At 39.5% G+C, this 25,303-nt stretch overlaps 1 protein-coding gene across 1 annotated transcript in view; it reads right to left on the bottom strand.

Annotated features, from left to right (window-relative positions):
- gabbr2 (gamma-aminobutyric acid (GABA) B receptor, 2) overlaps nucleotides 1-25,303 on the bottom strand; it is a 200,152-nt gene that overhangs the window by 8,562 nt on the left and 166,287 nt on the right. Inside the window, exons 14-17 of the mRNA XM_084130464.1 lie at nucleotides 3,620-3,726; nucleotides 1,235-1,459; nucleotides 775-957; nucleotides 96-225 (exon numbers count right to left, since the gene is read on the bottom strand). Coding sequence (XP_083986590.1) covers nucleotides 96-225; nucleotides 775-957; nucleotides 1,235-1,459; nucleotides 3,620-3,726 — 645 coding nt within the window. The remainder of the gene's footprint in view (nucleotides 1-95; nucleotides 226-774; nucleotides 958-1,234; nucleotides 1,460-3,619; nucleotides 3,727-25,303) is intronic.

The raw sequence follows: 25,303 nt of genomic DNA, 5'->3' as shown, positions 1-25,303 counted from the left end.
GACTCAGGAACAGAGGAAATTTCACATACTGAAATGGGTCACGACTGACAGCTGTGTGTGATCGACAGGTGAGGAACACAAGGTTTGATATCTACCTTTGCCATCAGTGAAGTTGCGTATGCTCAGGATATTGTTGACATCTTGGTAGTGGTTTTGTTTAATGTATGGAGTCTTTTCTGGAGTGTCCTGGAGTTGCATGGTAACCTCTTCCAGTTCCTTATCCAGCTGTAACACAAATTCAAAAATCCGGCAGCACTTTACAACAAGGTCCCATTAGTAATGCATTAGCTAAAAATGAGCAATACATTTGTTCTAGTATTTATTAATCTTTGTCAAAATTAGCTAATAAAAATACAACTGTTCATTGTTAGCTCATGTTAGCTCAAGTCTGTGAAATAATACTTTTGATTTTAATAATGTATTAGTAACTGCTTAAATTAACAATAACTAAGATTAGTAAATGTTTTGGAAGTATTTTTTATTATTAGTATGTTACCTAATGCAGTTAAATATGTTAACAAATGAAAAACAAGATAATTAAGATAATTACGATAATGCTAACAATTACAAATACACCACTACACTAAAGGGGGTCGTGAAAAATGCAGTTAAATATGTTAACAAATGAAACCTTGAAAACACGACCCCCTTTAGTGTAGTGGTGTATTTGTAATTGTTAGCATTATCTTAATAACTGTTTAAAGTACACTGTCATTCTAGGAATGTAATAATTTGGAAATTTATGACGATTGAAATCTGAGAAACTTCCGTCACCTCTGTAATTCTCATTCGGAGGCGGTGGTTGTCTGTCTGTAGTCCATCCAGACGGGAAGTGTTGGCCTGGTTAACACTGGTTACTGAGGTGGAAGTCTTAGAGTCTTCCTTCTTCTGGTTCTGGGTGAACTTTAACCTCCGGTTCTGTGTGGCAGCATCCGGGTTTGTCCGCATTGTTACAAACTAACAAACGAGAAGAGAACAAGGACATAATATTGAGATCTTTTGGCATTGAGTCTGCTTAGGATGTATTTGTTTAGAGGTAGAGTCGAATCTTTCAAATTTCAGCGTGTTCATTTCCAGAAAGCTCCAGGGAATGCAAAGTAAGCACTGTTCTCAATTATATTCCGGTGAACTTGCTAGGGATTTGCACAAATCAAAATGCCAGAATGTGGCTTTCGCTGACCTCTACAATTCTTTCCCCATAGGGCTGGATCAGGCTGTACATTGCAGTACTTACCTTTGGCACAAAAACCAGACACAGCGTGATGGTGCTGCAGAAGATGATGACCAGTGCCACGATGCAGAACTGCACATTAGGCTGATCTCGGGTCAGGAAGGACACTGCTGCCCCAATGATACACATGATGCCCACATTATATACACTCATACCGATGTACTTGCTGTCGTTCAGGGCTGGAATGCTCACATTTCTGGTCTCCCAGGCCAAAAAACACCCAAACAACTAGACAAAAAAAGGAGAAAAGTGCAATGAATTATAAGAGCAGTGAAATCTTAAGTTTTGCATAGACAATCATTTTCACCTTCATCGCCGTGTGCAGTTCTCAGTTTACAGTGATGAATCATAGAGCCAGTGAGAATGAACTGTGGCTGACTTATTTAACACCCTAATTCCTCTAAAGGCAGCTAACAACACCTGTCCAACTCTCAGGAAGTCAGAGAAGTAATCAAAGCACCTTTGTGTGTGACTAGAGTGAACTCTGAGAAATATGACTCAGCTAACATAATGACGCACACTCGGAGATCTGATTCTGCACCCACTCGCCTCAAACCTATTCAATCCTAATCCAATCACGGCCCGTCTCAATAGTTTTCCTTATTCACCTTCTCATTCTCTCTCCCTTCTCTCGTTCTACAGGAACACGTCAGCTGTAAGTGAAGCCGCGCTGATTTAGCAGCAGGTTTTTTTTAAACATGACAAGAGGAAGGTAGAGGAAGTTTTCTGAAATGGCACACAGGCCTATAAGAGAATGTGAGTGTGATGGCATTTGCACTTGTTCACTATTATGATTTGATGACTTTCATTTTAAATACATTTCAGCTTCGATGTAACATTGACACCTTTGCCTCCCCACAAATCTCTCTGTAATCTCTCAAGATACTCTGTGGTCCACAGCTGAACTTTGACACGGATCGTCTACTGTAGAGCAGGGTAAAAACAGAGGTAATGGCCTGCCAGTCAACCGAACCACCTGCCGCTATTACAGCAGCAAGAACAAGAGGACAGATCATTTCCAAAGAGCACAAAGTGAGTAAGAGGGCAGATTTTTATTTGAGGATGTTGCCACCATTGACTCAGAGATTATGGTCTGTGCTATGGGCAATTAACTGACTGGGGGCATTTTGGTTCCTGAGGCACCTTACCAGTAATCTAAAGTGAGGTTAATTGGAAAGAGCAATCTTGCTCATATTATATCTCCTCCTAGGGGTACAATGTATCAAAGTCCAGTTAGTGAGTTCGCTATATGTGGATTTCCGGAAGGAAATACCTTACCAGTTAGCACTGTTTGTAAGGAAGCAAAAGAACAATGTTGACGTGTACAGCAGTTTCTCAATCTTTTTGACTCCATTTCTAAAAGCACAATATTTGAAGGCACGCCAATATACTTTTAGCGCTTCTGCTGTTTTAATGCCAAAGCTGCTTATTTGCAAACTTTTTTTTAATTTATTTTATTATTATTATTATTATTATTTTTTTTTTTTATATACAGAAATTAGGAGTGGAAATATATAATATTTTCAGTTTCAGAAACTAAAAGTTCACCAGGGTTTACACTTTCACAACAATGAATTTACATTAATTCTTTTACTTACTTTCTTTTTTCTTCTTTTTTTTTTTTTTTTACAGATTTTTTAAAACTCACAAATAGCAATTTCTAAACAGTAAAATATTTTCGAGCTTGACACAACTATAAAAATTATATTCATTGTAAAAATGCCCAAAACTTTTTAGGATTTTATTAATTTCTGCTTTTCCAGGTCTAGAAATCACACTTTCAAAAAATTCTCTGGCAAGACAAAATGACAGTTGTTGAAAAAAATTAATTAAAAAAAGAAATGAAATATGTGTTTACTTATTTCAATGCTTAATTTAAATCATTTTAAGCCATATTGCACCCCTCTTTGCTGAGGCCCATTATTTGATAACCATTAGTTTACAGTAAGTTTTGGTTACAGTAAGACTTTTTAGTTCAGTGTAAACAACATAAAAGACTGATATTTAAGCAATAAGCAGGGGGTGTTAATTTTGTCACTGTAAGAGCTGTTCTTAAGCCTAAAACCAGGGGTAAAATCATAGTAATGCAGACCTCAAATGGCTTAGGTTTTTTGATTTGTAGCTTTTATAAAGTATGATAAAAGACAATTTTGTTCCCTAATAAATATCCAAGTACTTTAATTTGTGTTTGTTAACACTCGGATGGGTCATGAAAATTAGATAACTGTATGTATGGCATTTGTATTTCCCGATGTATTGCAAATGCATTTTCATGACAGTGAGATATAGCGTATATAATAATTTACCAAGTAGCAGAATATTCAGACTCGGTTGTCTGCGGGAGCAGATGGCGATCATGTTGTTGCTCTCTAGAATGTTCTCACTCACCATAAGGAGGCCTTTGTAGGCATAGACAATCCCCAGCCAAATGGTCATGTGCGTGTTCTCGCAATGCTCCAGGAAGGGCCGGATTGCGATGTCTCGTCCCTGAGGATCTGCCTGTGGAGACACAGTGAGAAAACCAATGAGTGGAAATAATCCTGGCTAAAAAACACCTTTGTCACTAACAACAATAACAAAATACAGAGCCAGGGCTTATTTGCCTTGACTTAAATGCGTTTAATATGAAGGTTGATTTGGGGTTGACTTTAAGAATTTATTAAATACATTTGCATTTAGATTTAGAAGTAAATTTGCTAAATTGCATTTGCATCGAGTATCAATACTGAGGATGAAGGCATTACAGGAACTGGGATCATTTAATCTCCCATGGGAGACTTTCTCAGAGATAGTAACAATAATATAGTCACCTCTACGGGACTCTACCTCTATGGGTCAGGCATTGATCGCTTGATATTGATCGAGATATTTACAGTCTTAATATGCAAGACAGATCAGGACTGGACTGCGAAGGAGGTCTGCGAAAGAGAAGATCTCAACCGAGTTCCCCTCAAGTGCTGGGTCTAAAAGTAGCCAAGCTCTAACCCACTTTTCTGCTGCCCCAGTTTGAAAAACCTTAAGCTTGCCATGCAACAACCCGGACACAAAGATAGACAGGGATCCAACCTCCAAACGCATTCCTAAGTCTTTCCGATTTTTCCCAGTTTAGTCACAGAGCGTAACACCCCCAGCTTTCATCCGCCGCTTGTGTGGCTCTATCAGCATGATTTGAGTTTGGCATTAAGGAGTTCACAGCACAGAAGACATCTCCACAAAGTGACGGTGCGAGTAAAGTGGGCCAGCCAACACAACAAGCTCTATTTATAAATGACACATTCCAAGATGTGATGAATCCTAGAAGTCAAACAGACATTGTCAGACAATTTTTAAACTCAGCGAGAGAACAGATCAGAGAGGAACTGCTGATGATGTATAGTCTGCGAAAAATTTTGATGTGATAAAGTGCTTCTACAATAGCAACGAAAGACATAGCAAAAAATAACTATTTTCCCCTCACTGAAAGTAACACAATAATGCTTTTACGTCTCTGTTAAACATTCAACTGTTCCTTCTGACCTCAAAAACACAAGATACAAAAGATAAAACTTAAATAAACTGCTTATTTCTAACTGCACAACAACAAGAGCTCTGCTTTCCTCATAGCCTGAGCTGTAGTTAGTGGAGCTGTGTGGTGTTGCCGGGCAACAGTCGGTGGGTTGGGCTTGAAGAGAGTGCTGGGTGCTCAGTTATTTCTCACTGCATTAGGCGTCTAATGTAATTGTTCACTGGAAGCTGGAAGGATGTGTGACTGACAGAGTGTCTTTGGAGAGACGGTGACAAGAGGGACACAGTTAGCTGAGAAGAGAGAATTATATCAGTTTATAGACTGGAATGAACCATATGGACACTGAGAACTGCAAACAGACAGCCATTAGGTGTGTCTGTACAGTAGCAGGTTTAGACACAGAAGGGGCAGCATACAGATAACCCTATAACTCCTGCCTGAGACTTTTCACTAACAAATGTATTATTAAAGCCTAGCTAACTAAATGGTGGAAGACTGCATATGTAAATTATGCAATATATATATATTCTATTCCCCCTCTCCCCCACCCTGTGGCTTTTTATCTCACAACTCTGACTTTTTTTCTCACAATTGCGAGTTTTACATCTAATATAAAGTCGCAATTGCAAGTTATAAAGTCAGAATTGCGTGATATAGTTGAAATTGTGAGAAATAAACTTGAAATTCAGACCTTTTTGTCAGAATTGCATGTTTATATCTTGCAATTCTGACTTTATAACACACAATTGGGAGATATAAAGTCAGAATTGCATGATATAAAGTCACAATTGTGTGTTATAAAGTCAGAATTGTGAGATATAAACTTGCAATTCTGAGAAAAAAAGTCAGTCTTTATAACTGTAACGATCACCAGTGAGAGTGCCCAGGATAACCATCAGAGGGCACTCCAACCCGGACAATCACCACACATCCACAAACTACATTTCCCATAATCCTTTGCCCAGACTAATCAGCCATGATCACATTCACCTGTATGTCTTTACCTTGTTTAGCTCACCCCATATAAGCCTGGTTTTCACATTCATTCCCTGCAAAGTCTTGTTTAGTGTTTGTACTGCAATTCTGAGCGTGTTTGTATCCTGTTTCTCCTGTGTCCTGGTTACCTTGATTCTCTGCCTGTTCCCTCTGATTGCTCTCCTTGCCTCAGCCCTTTTCTGTTATTGTTTGGATTGCTTGTTTGTGTATGACCCTTGCCTGGATTTGGATTAGGTTTTTGGATTACCCTGTTCAATAAATACTGCGTTTGGATCCTCAACCTTCTTGTCTCAGAGCAGTTTGTGACAATAACACCCAATAGTGACTTTATGTCTCTCAAAAGATGTCAGAATTGCGTGTTATAACGTCAGAATTGCGAGCTATAAAGTCGCAATTGCGTCAGAATTTAGTTTATTTCTAGCAATTCTGACTTCTAGAGGTGGAAAGTCCAGGTTCAGAAAGTAAAAGTCCTCCTCGGTATTTTGTTCCAATCACCTGGATTTGCTAATTAGCACAGTTTTTCAGCCAGGAGATACTAGCTAATTAGAACTAATTAGTGAAATCAGCTGGCTAAGTTCATGGGTGGAATAAACATATGGCAGGACTTTTACTTTCTGACCCCTGGACTTTCCATCTCTGCTGACTTTATAACGTGCAATTGCAAGTTTATATCTCACAATTCTGACTTTATAACACGCAATTGTGACTTTATATCATGCAATTCTGACTTTATATCTCGCAATTCAGAGAAATAAAGAACTGCAAGATGTAAACTAGAAAGTGTATTTCTAATAACATGTCTTTCCTGTAATTTTTTTTATCAGTTTAATACGTCATTGCTAAATAAAACTTTAAATTTCAAAAAAAAATCTAAATACTAATCCAAAGATTTGAACGATAGCGTTTTATTGTACGTGATCTCATTGCTTAATGCATTAAAGCCTACTGTAGGTCTTCAACCCTACTTCTGGAGACCCAACTGTCGGGCAAAATTTATTTCCATCCTGCTTCAGCTCACATGGCATGCGATTTTTCAAGTGATCCTGAAGACCTTGATTAGCTGGGTCAGGTGTAACTCGACCCACTCCGAGGGTTCAACTTAAATTCGAATCAGGGGTCTCCAGCATGAGAGGCGGACACGCTAACAAGGACGTTAAAGACGTCAGTCGACAGTGTGCCTCTTGAGGCCAAGGGAGTGAGATTTACCAGCACAGCTCTCAGTACTAGCTGGCCTATGTTACACACGTGTATTTGATTAGGATTGTAGCTAAACTCTGCAGGACAATGGGTCCCCAGGAAGACCTATAGGCATTAAAGTTTACATGGTGTGATCCTGTCCTCCATGTATCTCAATCTGAGCATGAAAAAAAATGAATCAACCTAAAATGATGGGGAGAGAGAAAGAGTCATGGACTTCAGGGTTCTTTGCCTCAGTCATTTCTCCATGAGCATATATTTTATTCCATTGAGAGTTTAGTACAGCATGAATGAGATTTCTATTATCCAGCCTCTTTCTAAGACCTTTGATTTTGAGCTAAGCTCTTGTTTAAGAGAAATGATAGTTATAATACTCATTTGTATGGGTCAGTCACCCTTCTGTCTGTCTGTTTCTCTCTGACATGGCTTCTTGTGACCACAATCTCTTATCTGTAGTAATCCTTTTACATTACACCCTGTGATCTCTGCGTGCCACTGCTTGTAGTATGGAGAGGCAGATATTGTTCAATGGAGCTGAGAGTTGTTTAACGAGAAGTTAAGTCAATTATTCAGCCATCAAATCTTAAGGTCAACTCGAACGTCTAATTCCACAGCAAAGACATGACACACATCAAGGAACAAGGTTTAGCACCATGGTTCAAAACCAACACTCACCAAGCACCAAATACAAATAAAAACAGCTCAGGTCAGTAAATAACACACTCACTTTGCCCATGTTTGCCAGAATGCAATATAATACATTATCTAAATTAAAAATGATAGAATGACCTCACGTGAGCGATTCAAATTGAAGACAGTTATTCTAGGATGTGGCACAGTGTGGAATATTCATTGCAATAATCCACCAAAAAGAAAATATTCTTAAGTTTGTCTCATCTCATATATATTGAAATTGATGCAATGGCCTGCACGGCATGCTATAAAAATGTTTTTTTACATATTATATACTATTATTATTTTAAAAGTTTGGGGTCGGCAGCATTTTTTTAAATTCTTAGACTCTTATGTCAACAAGGCTGCATTTATTTGATCAAATTATTCAATTTAGATTCAATTATTGAATAATATATTTATTCCTATCAGGGCAAAGCTGAATTTTCAGAGTCCAGTCTTCAGTGTCACATGATCTTTCAGAAATCATTCTAATATGTTGATTTGCTGCTCAAGAAACATTTCTTAGAATTATCAATGTTGAAAACAGTTTTGCTGCTTAATATTTTTGTGGAAAACGTGATGCATTTTTTTTCTTCAGGATTCTTTAATAAACAGAAAGTTCAAAAGAACAGCTTTTATTTGAATTACATTATTTTAATCCAAAATATACTTCCATTATGCCACTTTCTCTGATCACTTGCATTTTGCAGGTGTGGCAAATGTAAATTTTGGACTATGTTTAGCACTTTCGTGCTCGCTGACTGCATCTCTGTGTGGCTCCTCCAGGGTTACATCTACCTGCTCCAGTTTGAGGATGAACCTGCAGCTGCACACTGAGGCTTTGCAGATCTGTCTCCCTCTGGTGTGTGCTTATTTTTGGAGTCCACTGCTCTAAACTCCACTTCAAATGCCGTGACTTCAAAGTGGCCCTGCTGCAGTCCCTGCGGCTGAGCCTGGGAGCTGCCATCACTGATTCATTACAGGCTAAATGCATCATTAGACCAGGAATCAAACCCTGAACATCGAGCGCATTTAAATATGCAAATGAGAACTTGCAGTGGCATGTTTCAGATTGCCTTTGTTATTGCAGCCTAAAATGCTTTTTATTGACATCATTCTTTAATCTAATGCCCCGGAATATCTCGGTTTTAATCACAACTCCCATCTGCTCGCTCTCCGCGAGTCTCCGATGCAAATGACTTTCGCTATGTTGCCGTCACGTGACTGCCGTACCACGCACCCTTCGCCCTACACAAACGCACTCACTTATGAACATGCAGCTAATTTGCGAATAACAACCTTCATAAATGGAGTTCGAGTGCTCGCTGTCAAACGTTATTAGAGCTCACACATGGGCAAACATTTGAATCTGGTGACTACTGGGATTATACTGAGGTATGCACACAGATGCGCTCTCAGTATTACGGTCACGGACACATAAACACTCGCATACACTCACACACTCACAAAATTGGAAGGCCATAAAGCATACAGCATGTTTTCTTTTCCGGGGGACAGTTGCGATTTGTGACTCGGGTCATCTATACATCCTTGTTGAGTCAAGGACACGGAGAGGTCCCACACACGATAAGCCATCAACCCTGATAACTCATTAGGACTGCTGTTTTTTTCCTCCATGAGGGCAGGCGTAGCAAACTGTGAGTGATGGAGGATGGCCGCCCTCCATCATAGTGCACTCTGCTGCCCCCATGATTACTGAAGACACAAGCACCTTTCTGTGCCGTGGACATCAGGGTGCAGAAAAGAGTAGATGGGTGTTTGTGCGACTGTCCTCTAACCATGACCAACACTGTTTATAAATACACCACATATTAAATTCTGTATGTGTTCACATTCGGTGAGGGGAATAATAGTAGTGGAAATCAAATCTGAAACATTTTCGGAATGAAATGGCTGACTTCACATAGTATTGCAAGTACCATAGCATACTGCAATTATGGCTTAAAGGGGACCTATTATCCCCCTTTTCAAAGTCTTAATTTTGTTTTAGGGGTCTACTAGAATAGGTTTTCATGCTTGAATGTTCAATAAACACAATATTTTTCTCTGATTTACATTATTTCAGCACCTCTCTTCCCAGTCTGTCAGTAACGATCTGTTTTGTTCCTGTCTCTATGAAGCCCATCCTCCTGAAAAGCGCAATGTGCTCTGATTGGTCGGCTGGACCAGTGTGTTGTGATTGGTCAACTGCTTCAAACGTGTTTCGGAAATGTCACGTCCCTTACTATAACTGTGAGTTTCAACACACTACTAACACAACTCAACCAGGCCTCGCCCCCTTTTTTGCACGTCTTGGGTGGGAATTATTTAAATGAGGAATATTGTGATGTGTACATTACCGGATAAATAATAAAAAGAACACTGCATGTGAGGTCTGAACTGACCCAGTGCACTTCTCATTAAACAAACTACCAGCATACTTCAAACACTGTCTGATCTAATCCTCGAGGTAAAGTCCCACTTGCGTCTCATTTACTTTATCATGGCTGGGATCATCCGCACCTCATTTTCTCTTGTTCTCGGTTTACCTTGCCTTCACTGACTCCATTGAGGTGCACGTCCTGTCCAGGATATTACCCCTTGTGTTAACATTAATTAAACATGATTATAAAGCTCTGCGTGAACGTGATATCTTTTGATGATGTTAATTTCGTACAAGATACTGAATGTTCCCGGTTGTAATAACAAATGTGTCGATTATTATGTGCACGGCTACTGTCAAGATCTGTTAGGCTGGTCCTGCTGGAGTTGAATTTAATACAGAATTTAGTTTTTAGGAAAGTTAAGCCAAAACTTGTGATTTCAAAAAAACTATACTTCCAGCAGTGAGACAAAACTCTCTCTTTTTTCTCATTTTCTGTCTTTGGCAGACTCAAACGTGTGCATGCACATCATATTCCTGTCATTGCTAGCCGAGATAGCAGAAATTGAGTCCTTGGAGGCTCATTGTTGTGATGTGTTCTAGACTGTATTATGCAGACTATAGATTGTACAGATTGGTTGCTTAACAGCAGGAGAATTTTGATATATATATACACACATATACACAGTGCTAGTCAGAATTATTTGCCCCCTTGGTAATTATGATCAAACATGGCTGTAAAAAATAAATCTGCATTGTTTATCCTTTTGATATTTTATTTTTTTTAAAAATGCAAAAATCTAACCTTTTATTGAAGTAAAAAAATTGAAAGTGAAAAAAAAAAAAAAAAAAATCACATTATGAAATAAATATTTTTCTCCAAAACACATTGGGAACAATTATTTGCCCTCTTTTATTAAATACCTTTTGAACCTCCTTTTTCCAAGATTTTCCAAGAACAGCTCTGAGTCTTCTCCTATAATGCCTGATGAGTTTGGAGAACACCTGACAAGAGATCAGAGACCATTCCTCCATACAGAATCTCTCCAGATCCTTCAGTTTCCCAGTTCCATGTTGGTGCTTCATCTCTTTTTCTATAGGGTTCAGGTCTGGGGACTGGGATGGCCATTGCAGATGCTTGGTTTTGTGCTCAGAGACCCATTTTTGGTTTGATTTTGATGTTTGTTTTTGGATCACATTCCTGTTGGAAAATCCAAACATGGCCCGTCGTAAGGTTTCTAACACAGGCTGTCAGGTTTTGATTTTTTATCTGTTGGTATTTGATCAAATTCATGATGCCATGTATCTGAACAAGATGTCCAGGACCTCTGGCAGAAAATGAAGCCCACAGCATTAAAGATACAGCAGAGTATTTTATTTTACACATGGGGTACTTTTTTTTATCCCTGTATGAACCAAACCCATATTAAGTGTTTGCTGCAAAAAAGCTCTTTTTTTTGTTTCATCTGTCCATAGAACTGACACTACTGGAACTTCAAACAGGACGGGTTCTATGGTCAGATGAAACAAAAAAAAAAAATTTGCTTTTTTGGCAGCAAACACTTAAGATGGGTTTGGTTCATACAGGGATAAGAAAAGAAAAAACGCATGTGTATGAAGGATCTGGAGAGATTCTGTATGGAGGAATGGTCTCTGATCTCTTGTCAGGTGTTCTCCAAACTCATCAGGCATTATAGGAGAAGACTCAGAGCTGTTATCTTGGAAAAAGGAGGATGCAAAAAGTATTTAATAAAAGGGGGCAAATAATTGTTCCCAACGTATTTTGGAGAAAAGCATTTATTTCATAGTGTGATTTCCCCCCCACTTTCAATCCTTTTACTTCAATGAAAGGTTAGATTTTTGCTAATTTATTTAATAAAATATCAAAAGGATTAACAATGCAGATTTAATTTTTACAGCCATCTTTGATCATATTTACCAAGGGGGCAAATAATTCTTAGCCTGGTTCTACCAGACTCTTGTACATTTCATTTGTACAGAGAGTCTGGCCTCTCTCCATTGACAAGCGTTAACTTCCTTCTAGGCGGGTATTCTGTTGAAGTTTTAAACTATTGGATCTGCCCAGAGTCACTCTGGATCTGCCATAACCAATCGCTAACCTTTGGTCGTGACGTAACCCTACAACTCAAACTAACGCATGACATCAACGTCATCGTTCTCAGCCACTCCCTCTGTTCGCTGATTTGGCTGCCAAAAATTTGGCCGGAGAAAACCAAAGAATACACCACAATCCCAGACGTAATACTGAAGGGAAATAAAATTGAGTGGAAGTAAGCAGGAGGGCGGAGCCAGGCTAAATAATTCTGACCAGCACTGAATAATATATTTCAATATATTATTTGCAATAAGTAATTGCAATGGTATAACCAATTTTAGGGGCGGAAAAATTACACTTTAAAATCAGCTATAGAAATGTTAATATTTTATATATTTTTATATAATATATTTATAAATATGAACATTTCTATAGATGATTTTAAAAAGTAATTTTTCCGCCCCTAAAATGGGTTCCAATGTTATCTTTGCCTAAATTCTGATTGGGTGGGCATCTGCATTTCACTCCATTCACACCTTACAATTACCATGTTAACACCTCCTCATAACATGAGCAGAATATGTGATTCTTCCCTGCTGTCTTCAGGGCCAGGTCACCTGACATGGCCCCCAAGCAGGGAAACGTTGAAGTGTGATCATGTGACCGCCTCTTTCTTCCACTTGTCTGTTCTCCTAGGCAACCCTAAAGCTGTGAGCTGCATGACAACTTTAAAGAGTGTTATGACACAGATATGTAGTGTTTCTTAGGACCTCAACAACATGCTGCTAGAGCAAGAACACAGTAAATGACTACAAACATTAACGGACGGACGGACAGACTACATCGAGGTCAGGCGTAAGTAAAAACATGAACACACTGGAGAGTTTTTAAGCTACACTAACCATTGTTTAACCATGATTTTTTTTTTATTGTAGTAAAATTGTAGTTACACAAATTGTAATCAATCCGCCCAAAAAAAACCAAAAAAAAAAGCCAAACAAGTTACACTTTTACTATAATAAAACCATGGTTAATTTTCATTAGGGTAGATGTTTTCTTAACTACCCCTAAGTGAACAATGAAAAATAACGTCTTGAATATATCGGGGCCTTGATTAAAGACTGAATAAAACATCCAATAGGAAAATCCATCAGCGCTTAATGTAAATTACACAAGCTGTCAACGCTCCTTAGAGGGATAGTTCACCCAAAAATGAACATTTTGTCATTACTTATCCTCAAGTTGTTCCAAACCTGTATGAATTTCTGTCTTCTGTTGAACATAAAAGAAGATATTTTAAAGAGTGTTGGTAACCAGACAGTTGACGGTAGCCATTGACTTCCATGGTAGGAAAGAAATACTAAGTCAATAGGTGCCATCAACTGTCTGGATACTTACCAACACTCTTCAAAATATTTTCTTTTGTGTTCAACAGTAAAATGAAACTCATACAGGATTGTAACAACATGAGACAAAATGATGATTTTTGGGTGAACTATCCCTTTAATAAATTCAAACAACTGCAATGAAGTTTGCTCATTGCTCTAATCCGTACATTTTTCAGTTCACACTATTATTTTAAATAAATAATAAAATAATATTGCATATTATATTAATGCATATTATTGAAATAAATAATGCATATTGTATAATATGTTACACAAAACATATTGCAATATAATGGTGGCTGAATACTGATGGATGTCAGGGAGTGGCACGTTTCTGATAGTCTCCTGGATTATGTGCCAACGAAATCCACTGGCTTCAGGAATACCGATGCACTGCCACACCAAACTGCTCTTTTCTGCCTACATTGTCCGGATGTGGACAACTCTTGGTTTTTGTTCCCTAGCTCGCCTCAGTGCCAAATTGGATTGTAGGTGGCCATTTGAACCAAATACTTTGCACTGACTTCAGAGGGACTCGAAGATAAAAAAAATAAAAGAGGACACACGCTTGGCTTCTGCACCTCTGCATTTGGAAGCATGTTAAAAAGGAGCAGCCTATTTGGATTTCTCTGAGCGGCAGCCATGTTCCCCTCCCATCGGCCCACTTTATACCAGCCAAGAGGCCAGCAATCTGTCTCTTTAACTAAGAGGAACAGGGAAAGGGAACTGCTTTTGGAAGGACTGTTTCTTTCGCATTCTGATGAGTCGAGTAAATCTCACAGTCCGAAAACAGAAATGTGATGTTGTAGAACATTGTGAAGAGGAACAGACTGTGCTTTTGCAGTTGACGCATTGTGAACATCTCAGCCTATCAAAAAAGGACAAGCTTTTGAGGACATTTTGATTATCAAATTTTTAAATTCATCTACTCAGAGTGTGTGCACAAGAAAGAGAACGGGAGACAGAGAGAAAAATAGAGACAAAGAGAGATCTTAGCCTGACAAATGACTTAATGATTAATAGTATGGAACTCTATTAATTTGTTTCCATAGATACAAACGAGCAGCTCAGTTCCAAGTCTGTTGGACTGTTCTGCTCAACAGTGATAACGGGTCTCTCCTAACTTCACTCCTTATGATACATCAAACTGCACAATGTCAGCCAATGAAATAATCCTGCAGTCACGCTCCTCACATGCAATTATGCATATGATGGGATGTCTCCTCATTTAATACTCGTTTCTTTCACTCACACTCCATTTGCATTCACGTTAGTCACGCTGCTGACAGTGTCACATGACTTCAGATCTGTGGAGTATGTACTGAATGCACGCACACATGTCCCTGTCAGATTTTTGCAGGTGTGAAAGTGTGCATTTGGTATATTTTTGTGTGCGTTGGTCAAGGGGAACTGATGTCTGCCTGACTTCAGCTGGACGCTCTCCAGGCTGTGGGCTGGCAGGGTTTCAGGGGGTGCAGTTGAAAACGAAGGAGGGGGGCTCGACTCCATCCGGCTGCCAGGCAGCCTGTCTTCTTGTCAGATGGTCAGAGCTGGTTTGTTATCGGGTCTCAGCTGCTCAGACTGAAAACAGTGTCAGTCGGCAGGCCGGTGCCACAGGAGGTCATCAGCCATCAGGGGCGCTAGAGAGGTTGAGTTTGAAAGCATTGAGAAAATGTTCTGTAACTCTAGCAATAGAGACACATGTCTGTTCCTACAAAGCTCTTCTCGTAGGAAGCTACTGTATCATATTTGATACGCAATTTCTAAGGCCTATAAATTATCGACATGATCAAAACGTTTCTTAAAAAACATGTTGTACACGATCTACTATGTGCCTTCTGTCATCTGATTGATAGTTTATAGTACTTTATATAAAAGGCCTTTTAGTATCCTTCTGAAAATGTTCCTCTTTAGGTTGTGGATGTTTCTTGTTTTGCTGAAATGGAACATGATTTTTAAAAATCATAAAATTTGCGACATCTGAATGTAACATTTTTGACAAACCAAACATGTCAGTAGTCTTTGAGTAACGTAATTATTTAAGCCATGAAATAAACTTCCATAAAATTCCGTAAAATAAGTATAATGAACTACACAAAAAAGCATTTAGAATGTCTCCAGCAGGTTTTATAATTAGCCAAAAATCAAATATAATTCACCCTTCACAGATGTTATCTTGTCCGTCAAAAACTTAGGCTGACTGTCGGTTGGAATATTAGAGCTAAAAACATCGACATAAACTTTTGAGCATCAATCACTTCACTGAATACTTGCCAGCTAAGAAATAAATAATTATTATCTTACGATCCATCTGTTTTCAAATCCACATAATTTGAAAAGCACAACATTGATGTCCGTCAGAAAATAACACGGTAGTATTTGCATGAATCAGAGGTCCAGCGAGTACACGCATTTCCTGGAAAACCCACACTACTGATATTTTTGCACTAAAAAATATCTTAGTTATCATCATACTAATTTGATTAAAAAGAGGAATCAAAATTCATAGTATTTGGTGTAGTATTTATTTCTCTTTTATTATTTTTTTTATTTCAAATTCCCTACAAATAAAATGCATTTCCAGTTAAAAAAAAGTATACCTTTTACATTATTTTGTGTTCTTATTTCCCTCCAAATTCTTCCAAAAATACTTTTGTTTATTTCCAGGTTTAAATAAATAATAGAAGATTCAATGTGGTCAATTCAATGTGGCAGACTGTCAGACCCCACTTTATTTCACTCCTACATCATTGCATAAATTATTTAACAATTTCTCTCAAAGATGAATCAAAAAAAAAAAAAAATCAGCTCATTTGGAGTCGTGCGGTAATGACAGACCACCTGCAGCCCGTCACATCGATCCAATCCCTCAGATCGGCCTGCAGCACCTGCCTCTCATATCGGCCAAATGACACATTTCATTCTCACGGAGACTCGAGTCTTATGAGAGTAATGAAGAGCTGTTTGTGGCTGAGTTATCTGGCTCGGGAGGTCTGTGCGGTGCCAGCGCCATCGACCCACGCTTCAAATCAGCTCTCTTTCACACACAGAACCATTTTGGGGGTGTGAGCTTCAACGCACGGCTTCATATTAAGACTGGAGAGAGCGAGAGAGAGTGTGCGAGAGAGAGAGTGTGCGAGAGAGAGAGAGAGAGAGAGAGAGAGAGCGCATCTTGTGTAAGGAGTTTGTTCTGTATGATCATTTTCAGGGCCAATAGAACACAAATATAGCTTGTGTTCACATAAAAGACGATGTTGGGAAAAAAGCCCAATAAATAGGTTAATCAAAAAGTTCCTGCAAGTGGATCTGACCGATCCTGGTGAGTGGATCCTGGCACCAGTCAAGATAATTAAAAATAAATGCTTTCTCCAAGCTAATTCATCATGAAATCTTAACGAGACCAGACGTTACACACAAAGTAGCATCAGCAAATAGAGGAAAACTCTGAACCTTGCCCATAATGCACCCTGTAACCAAAAAATATATATATTTTTTAAAGATTTCTTTCATTGTACTGCAAAATCTTTCATCGCTTATTGTTCAAAACCTGTATGACTTTCTTTCTTCTGCAGAAAAAAAGAAAAGAAATTTAGAAATATGTTCATACAATGAAAAGCAATGGGGTCCAAAACAACATAAGAAAGTTATACAAATTTGAAATGGCATGAGGGTGAGTAAATGATGATGGAATTTTTATTTGTTTTATTTTTTTGGTGAACTATCCCTTTGCATAAGGTACAGTCTGACATCGATATTGCAGAGTTTGCCTTGGCTTTTACAAGATCACTCTGTGTTAATATTGTACAATCTGACAAGCAACAACGATAAAAGGCCGGAAATCTTGAACTGTGTGCACCGAGCAGCACCATCAGATCTGGATCCCAAAAGGAACGAAACCCACTGTGGACTATAAATTCATTACAGCTGGTCTGATTGCAGGCCAAGTCTGTCGAGATCTCAGAGCTGATGAGAGCGGGAGGAGGAACGGGCAGACAGTCTGTGTGATTGCATAAGAGAACAGACTGATAAAGAGAAAAGACACTCTTTAACAGTGTAGCTGTAGCATTCTGGTTTATGTATTATATGATTTCAATCATCATTGCAAAAGCTTCCAAATTAAAATTGCCCATTCAACCACTCTGGAGATAAGGATGGGCCATATCGAGATGGCAGTGTGGAACAAATTACAGTCAGAATCAATACATGTCAAGCTCTGATGTGAACATTACAGTGTGTGCGGATGTTATGAGACCGTTCTCTCCATCCAGCTCCTGATCACGGCTGTTATTAGAAACAAATTCCTAAATCTAACCATGTACAAAAATAAAATTTGATCTGCTCTAATGTGTGGTTCTCCACAGCACATCCTTCCTTAATTTAGTCTTTTACTCTATGGGTACGTTTTCACAACAACGTTATACTAAAAACGGAAAAGATGTTCCTTTGCTTTTTTTGGTATACAGAAAACAACGTTGTCAAAATGATCTCTGTTCAAACGGATCAGCGAAAACCGATACGATAACACTTTGTATAGAAACACTACAACCCGTAGACTGGACAAATTCACAAATTTTCACAAAATCCACATTTTTGTAGTTTACAACGAAGACAAAAACAAAATCGTTTTCAAAAATGTGCACTTTGGAACCCATTTTCAAAAGCTTGCGTTTTCAGGCCCCTAAAATGGCGTTATTTTGTAAATGAATGGCCAAAACGCATAAAAAGCTTTTGTTTTTTAGTTGAAAACGGTGCCATGTAAAAGTCCGAACTGTTTCCCCTAAAAAGGGCAAAGTTACAGTACCAGATGCAACATCACTGTTCATCCACACCAGCAGATGGCGAGACTCAAACACATTACAATTAAAACATGCAGCTGTTAATTACCACATAAATAAGATGAGCAGTAAAACTGCGCTGCGTCCAAAATCGAATACTTCCCTACTATATAGTATGCGAAAAACAGTTTGCCAACAGAGTAGTGTGTTCGAAATACATAGTATTTGAAAAACAGAAGGCGAAAAGTCCTTGGATGACCTACTTACTCCAGAGAGATTCTGAAGTGTGCATTCGATGGCATTACTATCCCATGAGGCCACGGGAGAGGATTTATGAATGGAAGTGAAGCTATGCAAATGACACTAGTAGGTCACATGATAACATGGTGAGTGTAGTGCGTCCGGATTACATTCATACTAGACACATTCATACTATATAGAACATACCTTTTTAATGGTCGGTCGCAAAGTATCAAATTCAAATTTAGTACCTACTCAGAAAGTATGTGATTTCGGGCTCTTTCCACCTTGTTTTGCAACTCGGATTTAAGCAATATTCTGTGAATTTGTGAATCAAAATGAAAAGATAAATAATTCATAAATAGAAAATTATATATACACGTAACAAATTTAAGCAACTGTCTCATAAAAAGCTGTTTGCCTGGGTTACAATACGTTATTAATAGGTGTTTACTTCAAAGGCCCTTTGAAGCCCTTTGATGTGGCCTTGTTTTGGCCCCGTGGAGCTGTGCATGTGAAGGGCATCAGGGGCCACAGACCTCTCTGATGTCTCCTTTGCCCTGCCCACTTACTTAACACAGACATCTCTAACCAACACAAAATTAATTATGAAAGAAAAGACTAATCACAATTCAGCACTTAAAGAAGTCATAATAACAGTTTCAAACACAAGCTAAATCACATCCGACGTCATGCAAAACCGTTAAAACAATGTCTTTCTTTGTTGTTCTGAAATATGTACAGAGATACAATCTTAATTATAGATTTGGTAGATGAGCAGAGACACACACTCACACACGGGCTCCTGATTGGCACGTCCCATCGCAGCAGTCTGTTGTGGCATGCAGGTTAATGAATGTGCAGATGGCGGTCAGGAGGGGGGCTGTGCCTGCAGTCGGCTCCATCTCCCCTCTTCTCTCATTCTTCATGTCTCTCTTTCTCCTTTAACATCTTATTTACCTACGTTATTCCCACCACGTGCAGCTTTACAGCTCTCTCAGTGATCACCTGCTGCGTACTGCCGTTTCGCATGCAAGTGTGTGTGCATCCCGTGAGCAGAAAGCTCACTTGATTTCACAGCTTTCCTAACAAGGGATTCGGCAGGGCAATCACAATAGCGTTATTACTGCCTACTCACGCAGCAGAGAGCTGTAACTGGGGACAAAGGCGGGGTTAAATATGTTCGGCAGGCACCTGCGGCATGGATCGCGGAAGCATGAAATCTCAGGCTAAACATGTCCTGAAGGACCGAGGCTCCGTGCGGGACAGGGCAGGAGGGCAGGAGGGCGGGGTGAGGAGCGGTGATTAGGAAGGCAGCCGTGCATGAGTGTGTCGAGGAGAACGCAGGGGAGAGAGCAGACTTGTGTACGGACTCCCACGGCCTGCTGCACTAAGTGACTGTTGTAGGGTTTAATAGTGCCATATGGTTTACATCTCCACTCACACCATGCCTTTCCTCCAGTGCTTGTGTGTGTATTGATCCTGAGGGCTCTTTCCTTCCCCTCCTCTTCCCTTCCCCTGCTCTTCGCTCTCGCTCTCAAATCTCTCGGTTTCCGGACCGCAGAGAGGATGGAGGCCTCCACAGCAGACTGATGGCGATAAGAGCGGGAAGCAGAAGCACTCTGGGCAGAGACAGTAGACGATGTTCCCACCACACTGAGATTTCCATCTGTGATGTGCATTGAGTTCCCCGCAATGCTGCTAGATTGTTTTTAGGGAGTGAACAGGCTGATCGCATGCAGCGATTGCTTTAAGTATACATGGGTAGCACAGTTTCATTTGAACATATTTAAGCAAAATCCCCAAAACAAGTGCTACAAGTGCTATTGTGAAATCTAGATCTTTTATTGAGAATACATACAAATTTACATTTACATCTTTTAGTTTGTCAAGAGATTTAAAGCGTCGTCTTTGAAGAGTGTGCGAACGTGCTCTAGTACATAAGAACGAGCCTATGATTGAATCTGGAAATAAAGCAAAATAACTGAGAAAAATGAGAAAGAGTCCTCAGATGCAATGTCCGTAATTTATTGCAGAACATCTAGCATTAATTTGATCTCAAACAGATTCATTAAAAGTAGTTATTGCTCCACCACCTGCATGACATCATTAACCAACGCGGTTGAACGACCAATTTGCGACAATTCGAGAAACAGTCGTGACTACCTAGTTGATTTCTTTAACGATGCATCATACTATGATAGTTAAGCAGCGAGTTATGTCGTTGTACGGGAAACGCACCCCTGGATGGTTGCTAGGGTGTTGCTTACTGGCCCCAAAACTCTATGACAGGGCCCCTAAACTTTGGAGGCCCACTATCCGGCAGAGTTTAGGTCCATCTCCAAACACACCTGAAAAAGCTAATCAAGGTCTTCAGGATCACTAGAAAGTTAAAAGCAGGTGAGTTTGATATGGGTTGGAGTAAAATTCTGCAGGACAAAGGCCCCACAGGACAGGAGTTGAAGAGCCCTGCTCTCTAATATTCTAGATGTGGCTCGGGTATTGTATTGGTCTACAGAATTTTTTTTTTCATATGTGATGTGCTTTGAGTTCCCTGCAATGCTGCTAGATTGTTTTTAGGGAGTTAAAGAGGCTGATCGCATGCAGTAATTGCTTTAAGACTGCACGGGTAGTGCAGTTTCACTCAAACATGTATATTGTATAGAAATATTTACTGTAAGTAATATCCCACAAACAAGAGTGCTCTTGTGAATTTCAGCATGTTCCACCAAACGGTGAGGTACCTGACAGTGTTTGAAAATAAAATAAAAACTTGCTCAGAGATACAGATGCTGTTAGCTGCTGTAATATTTAGCTTGGAGTTCAAAATCTTGTCTCTTGCCTACTGCAATTTAAAAAATACCGCAGTTCTGAGCCTGGTAAATTTTTTTCAATAAGACCAGTTTAGTAGCAGTTTGCAAGCAGTTTTGGGAGCAACTACATTTTAAACTGATAAGCGACATCTGTGCTTCTCCACTCTGGATAAGCACCAGCCGCCACTGCACACATCTGAGTCTTAAGGCCTCTTAAATGTAATGCCGTGTAATGAACTGTGGGGCACAAAGAAACACACGTTCCCTTCACAGCTGCTGATAGATTATGAGTGTGTTTGAGCAGCAAATTTTCATTTTCTGTTTCTTGGACTGGGAACTGTACAATTAAACTAGATTTTCACATTTTCTGTAGTAAATGTGAGTGTGCAAAACCACAATGCTAGATTGTTCTGGAAGATTGCTAGGGCATTTCTACGCAGATACCAGGGTTTTCAGAATGGTTGCAAGGGTGTTCTGCATAGTCTCTAGGGCAGGGATGGGCAAACTCTGTCCTGGAGGGCCACTGTCCTGCAGAGTTTAGCACCAACCCTGATAAAACTCACCTGCCTTTGGCCTTCTAGTAATCCTGAAGAAATTGATTAGCTGGTTCAGGTGTGTTTGATTAGGGTTGGAGCTAAACTCTGCAGGACAGCGGCCCTCCAGGACCGAGTTGGCCCATGCCTTTATAGGGTATTGCTGGGTGATAGATTATTAGCCCCAAGTCTCTATGACAGCTCTTCAACTTTAGTTGTGGAGGTCCACTATCCTGCAGAGCTTAGTTCCAAACCCTTCATTAGACACACCTGGATAAGCTAATCAAGGTCTTCAAGATCACTAGAAAGTGACAGGCAGGTGAGTTTGATCAAAGTTGGAGCTAAACTCTGCAGGACCGTGGAGTTGAAGAGCCTGGCTCTGTGATATTCTGGTCTCTAGCTATTGTTCGGGTCCCTCCATTGTACATAGGTCTACAGTATTTTTTTGTGCCTGTTTTATGGTCTGCCAGGTGAAAATTTTAAGGTCATTCGCTTTGAAAAGTAATAGCACACTTTTCACAACAAGCCACATGATTTGAGGACACATTCAAAATTCATGTCTGTTGTGAGTTAGATGGCAAAGTTTAATACTTAGGGTTAGTGTTCAGTGCCTTAACAAGCACTACTAACATTTCAAAGAATATCACATATCATTTCAAGGCGGCTAATTATGAAGCTCAGATTACGGCCACAAATCAGAGCAATAAAACCCCAAGGTCCGCATCTAAACCATCTCCCAAACCTCTTACCTAGACTGCCACTTCCAGAGAAGTGAGGACTGTTTCCAAATCCAAAGCAAATATAATCAGACGATGCAGCAGACAGGATCACAAATCAACCTGACATCCCATTCATCATTGTAGCCAAATAAACCAACACTACCACTGTTATTTACAATCACATGATGTATGGATGAATACATAAGTGTCTCGTTGCAGCATTGGACTCAAGGGACGATGGCCACCAGTGACTAAGGGGACCGTGAGCAAACACTTCTTTATAAGATCCGCTGTGACTCAGAGAGGGCAGATCATATGAGTGCTGCTCTCTGGTTCGTGTCACCAGCTGTGTGCGTCATTATGCCCAGGTGGGTTGGCACCCAGCCAGCTCCCCTGCCACCGCCAAGGGTTTAATTAGTTGAGCCTCAAGGCTGCGGAGTCCCGGATGCCTTGGGGGACGGAGGAGGGTGATGAATGTCACACGCGATAGCGTGACGTTACCCAGTCATGACACTGTAGCTCTGTTCCATCTTGCTCAATATAGCGCATATCCGTAGCAGGTGAGTTTACGGAAGAGATCTGCCTCGAGCGTCGCCTTTTACCCATGGGACAAGGAGAGAAAAGCATCTCCTCAAGGACAAGGACAGGAGTTGATGCAGCTGTGCGCTCAGCATCTGTATGCATCCTGCCACCACACTGCTGATGCAGCAAGAAAGATGTGCACACAAGGGAGAAGAATGCTGCCCTCGCTCCTCCACACACTGATGAACAGCAGCCAACCGTCCATCCACCCAACATGCAGGTTATTCAGAGCCCTATACCAACATTTAGATGTATTATAAACACACATTTACTTAAAGTCCCCATTTAGTCAATAATTGTATCCCTTAAAACTCATCTTTGATCACCAAAATGACATATTTAAAAGTTTTTTCCTTGAAAAAAATAGCTTGAATGTAACTCTTCACCCTTGCCTCATTTAGTAAACGCGGATCAATTAATATGCAAATTATCCCCGCCTCCACTCACTCGCATCAGCTCAGAAATCCACTCATTGACGATCACAAGTTGACGTGATTGGTTACAAGGTAGTTTGTGACGTCAGAAACACCAGCGATTTCAAGCTGCGTTTTTGAGACTGTCTTTGGTTCACTGCAGTTTTAAGGAGAAAATACTAAACAATGGTGTTGACTTATGAATTTGCACATGGTTTGTCTTAAAGCATATTAAAAACATCACATAGACATATAAACAACATTAAAAACTTGATTTTCACCACAGGGGGACTTTAACGCTTTCTAAATAGTAGTGTGAAAAGACCTGTGACAATCATTTGTATTAAACAGGCCCAAAAGTACAATTTCATCACCACATCATTCTGCACCACAGCAAATTAAATTGTATTTTCCCAAAAGTTGTGAGCTTGCAGCCTGAATGTGCTGATATAATGTAAAGACAAACGTTTCTAATGCACTTGCTGCACAATAAATATGCAGAGAATCAATATTCATGAATAGATGAGCAGTTCTTCTAATAAATCACTAAAAGTTGAATCAGTCTGACAAATCCTTCTCTGAATAAACTGGCATAATCTATCAGAACAGTTACTGAATTACCATCGAAAAGACTCAGAAACTAAGTTATTGGTTAGAATCAGTCAAAAGAATCCTTTACTGATTTAACTGACTGAATAGTAATCCATCAGAATTGTTATTAAATTACCATCTGACTCACTTACTGAACCGCAAATCTTTCAGTCATGTCCTACTTAAGGTCTGTGAAACAGTATCATTATCAAAGAAGTATTCAAAATTATTATAATTACGGAATTGTTGGTGATGTGAAGTGTAGCTTTTTCCAAGATTACTACAAAAAAATTATTTCTTTTTTTTATGTATTAAAATGTTACTAGATTAGTATTTTTATGTACACAAATTGGAATTGGATATATTTGGCTCCCCAGAATTATGAAATTTACCATGATATTTGAAAATTCTATAGATTCACACTAAACTATTAAGGGAAGGAAACAATCAATTTTTTTATCTGTGGGTATTATGGTTTTACTACAAATACCAATGTGAAACAATGGTCATTATCCAATAACTATGGTAAAATGCTGCCTGATAAGAGAGAGACACACAACACACAACACACACACACACACACACACACACACACACACACACTGTGATGACAATGCTTACACACACACTGTGATGACAATGCTTACAACAGCTATAGTGGAGGCACATGGAGGACACAGAGGTATTGCAGCTATGTGTTTCTCTCTCCATTTTTCTTTATATTACATGCCCTCATATTCACTCTCTCACTCTCAAACACACAGACTAATGGATTTTCTTCTTTGTGAGGAGCTGTAGAGTTGAGTGTAATGGATATGTCTGGGGCCGTGATTGAGAGTGTCTGTTCAGGACCAGAAGAGAGCAAGAGAGCGAGAGAGAGAAAGAGAGAGAGAGAGAGAGAGAGAGAGAGAGAGAGACAGAGAGAGATTTTTTTTTAGTCATTCAATTATTATTATTTTTTTTGTTGTTGTTGACATTATTAGTCTAGTAGCAATAAGACAAGAAAAAATGGGGTTTCGGATTTTGAAACATTATTACGTCATGACTGCCTCCGTAGAAGATCAACGCCTACTTCTACATCATTGCCTCTTCAGCCACAACCACCAATTTGCACACATCATGTAGTATTAAATACGAGACGGTCACAAACACAGGATTACTCAAGCAACAAATCGATAGAGACGCCTCTAGTGTCAAGTTGTGGAA

This window comes from Abramis brama, assembly GCF_963993115.1.
Source record: "Abramis brama genome assembly, chromosome: 12".
Lineage (NCBI taxonomy): Eukaryota > Metazoa > Chordata > Actinopteri > Cypriniformes > Leuciscidae > Abramis > Abramis brama.
This window is presented reverse-complemented; position numbering and strand designations above follow the sequence as displayed.